Below are 1,690 nucleotides of genomic sequence, written 5' to 3'. Positions count from 1 at the left end.
AGTGTTAGCTATTTTAAATTCATTTTAATTAAATATTCTGGTAAATAATTGGCCAAATAACTTTATCAAATGTTTCCTAGGAGAAGCAAAACTCACAGTCTGAGTTCACTATGGAAAACTTGGCGAGCACAGTAACTGATTTATTTGTTGCTGGGACAGAGACAACAAGCACCACTCTGAGATATGGACTTCTGCTGCTTCTTAAGCACCCAGAGGTCACAGGTAAGAGCACAGATGATTAGTATAGTGAAGTGCAGAAACGATTCTCACTAAATGTTGCTAGAGTCCTCCATGTTTTGTATACTCCAGAAAGAGCAAAGCTCTAGAAAAAGTTACTTGTATTTGTCATCTTGTAGAATATTCTCTCCAAGTGCTTAGTGGAGTGAATGAAATGAAAACTTATACCCTAAGTTACAGTGTCATCTAATTTTTGCAAAACCAGGGTAAAAGAGAAAAGCATAAAATCTTTCAGAGAATTCTATTAGGTCATGTATAAAAGAATAGGTTCAGAAATTATCAGAATTCTCAATATTATTTTGCATATTAAAAGAAAAGAGTATGTTCAAACATGTGTGATTGCCACAAACTTTATAGTCTATTTTCTCTTTCTCCAATGCTGGAGGCTGAGCTCCATCAAAATATTAATATTTGCAACTAATTCGGAGGACATCATGAGCTCCAGCTGTCAGGACACCTCATGTAGGAGAATGAGAGTGTCAGGGAGGCTGCAGCACTTCAGAATGGGCTTGGTGGATAAGGCATGTTGAGGGGAGACTCCAAGAACGAGGGAGAAGTGATCCATAGTCTGTGATTTCCCAATAATTGGGAAATTATTAGCTGGAGTTTGAAACATCCACGTGAGCATTTGAAAGTAATTCTAACTTGAGCTATAGAGATTATGAATTCAAGTAAAAAGACATTTTTATGCCCAAGAAAGTACTAAAAATGTAATGTAATCGCAGTTGTCTTACCAGGGAAGAATATTTATGTCGTCAGAATCATGTAAACAATGAATAGTGATATAAGCAAAGATTGTGGTCTAAATATATTCTGTTAAATAGAGTGAGAGGAATTGTGTGTGTGTAGGTGTGTATCTGTGTGTGTGTGTGCGTGTGTGTGTCTATATATGGTGTGGCCATGGAGATTAAAATTCTCATCACCTGTACCAGTAAATCTTTAAATATTATTTCATGCGGGGAACGTGGCCAGTGTTCCCTGCAAAAAACCAGGTCCCTTTGGTAGAGTTGCAAGGGATAAGAAAATGATAGAGAGAAATGGAAAATGGAAGAAATAAAAGAATACACTGAGACAAAGATACAGTTTTATAAGTTTATAAAGATTATAGGCAAAGCGGGAGCTAAGGGGGCTTGGACCTCTCCGTTGATCTCAAAAAGCCCCGAATGAGGTCTTACATGGTAACTTATAGAAAATAGTGAACAATTGTCAGGGGTAACAAATTTACATAACAGCAGGCAGTTCCTCTCAGGTTAACAGATTTTCAAAAGGCTTTTACAGAAGGGTTCTACAGATTCTTTAACTAATTCTATTTACTTGGGCTAACGGTTACAAAGTCTTTCAAAGGTTAATTTCTAAATTCTAAGGTAAGTTTATCATTTAAACAGAGGGGTTAAACAGAGATAGGCAAGCTCCATGTTTATTAGGTTATTGTGAATGGAGACAGGTAGTCTAG

General features: G+C 36.6%; 1 protein-coding gene across 1 annotated transcript in view; it reads left to right on the top strand.

Annotated features, from left to right (window-relative positions):
- The first annotated feature begins 63 nt into the window (after positions 1–63).
- The window catches only part of LOC105822697 (cytochrome P450 2C42-like), a 22,418-nt gene continuing 20,791 nt past the window's right edge, over positions 64–1,690 (top strand). Inside the window, exon 1 of the mRNA XM_012659716.1 lies at positions 64–222. Within this exon, the coding sequence (XP_012515170.1) occupies positions 111–222 (112 nt within the window). The 5' untranslated portion in view covers positions 64–110. The remainder of the gene's footprint in view (positions 223–1,690) is intronic.

This window comes from Propithecus coquereli, unplaced genomic scaffold (genome assembly GCF_000956105.1).
Source record: "Propithecus coquereli isolate 6110/MARCELLA unplaced genomic scaffold, Pcoq_1.0 Scaffold63, whole genome shotgun sequence".
In the NCBI taxonomy this organism is placed as follows: domain Eukaryota; kingdom Metazoa; phylum Chordata; class Mammalia; order Primates; family Indriidae; genus Propithecus; species Propithecus coquereli.
The sequence above is the reverse complement of the archived record's forward strand: the minus strand, read 5'-3'. Positions and strand labels throughout refer to the sequence as shown.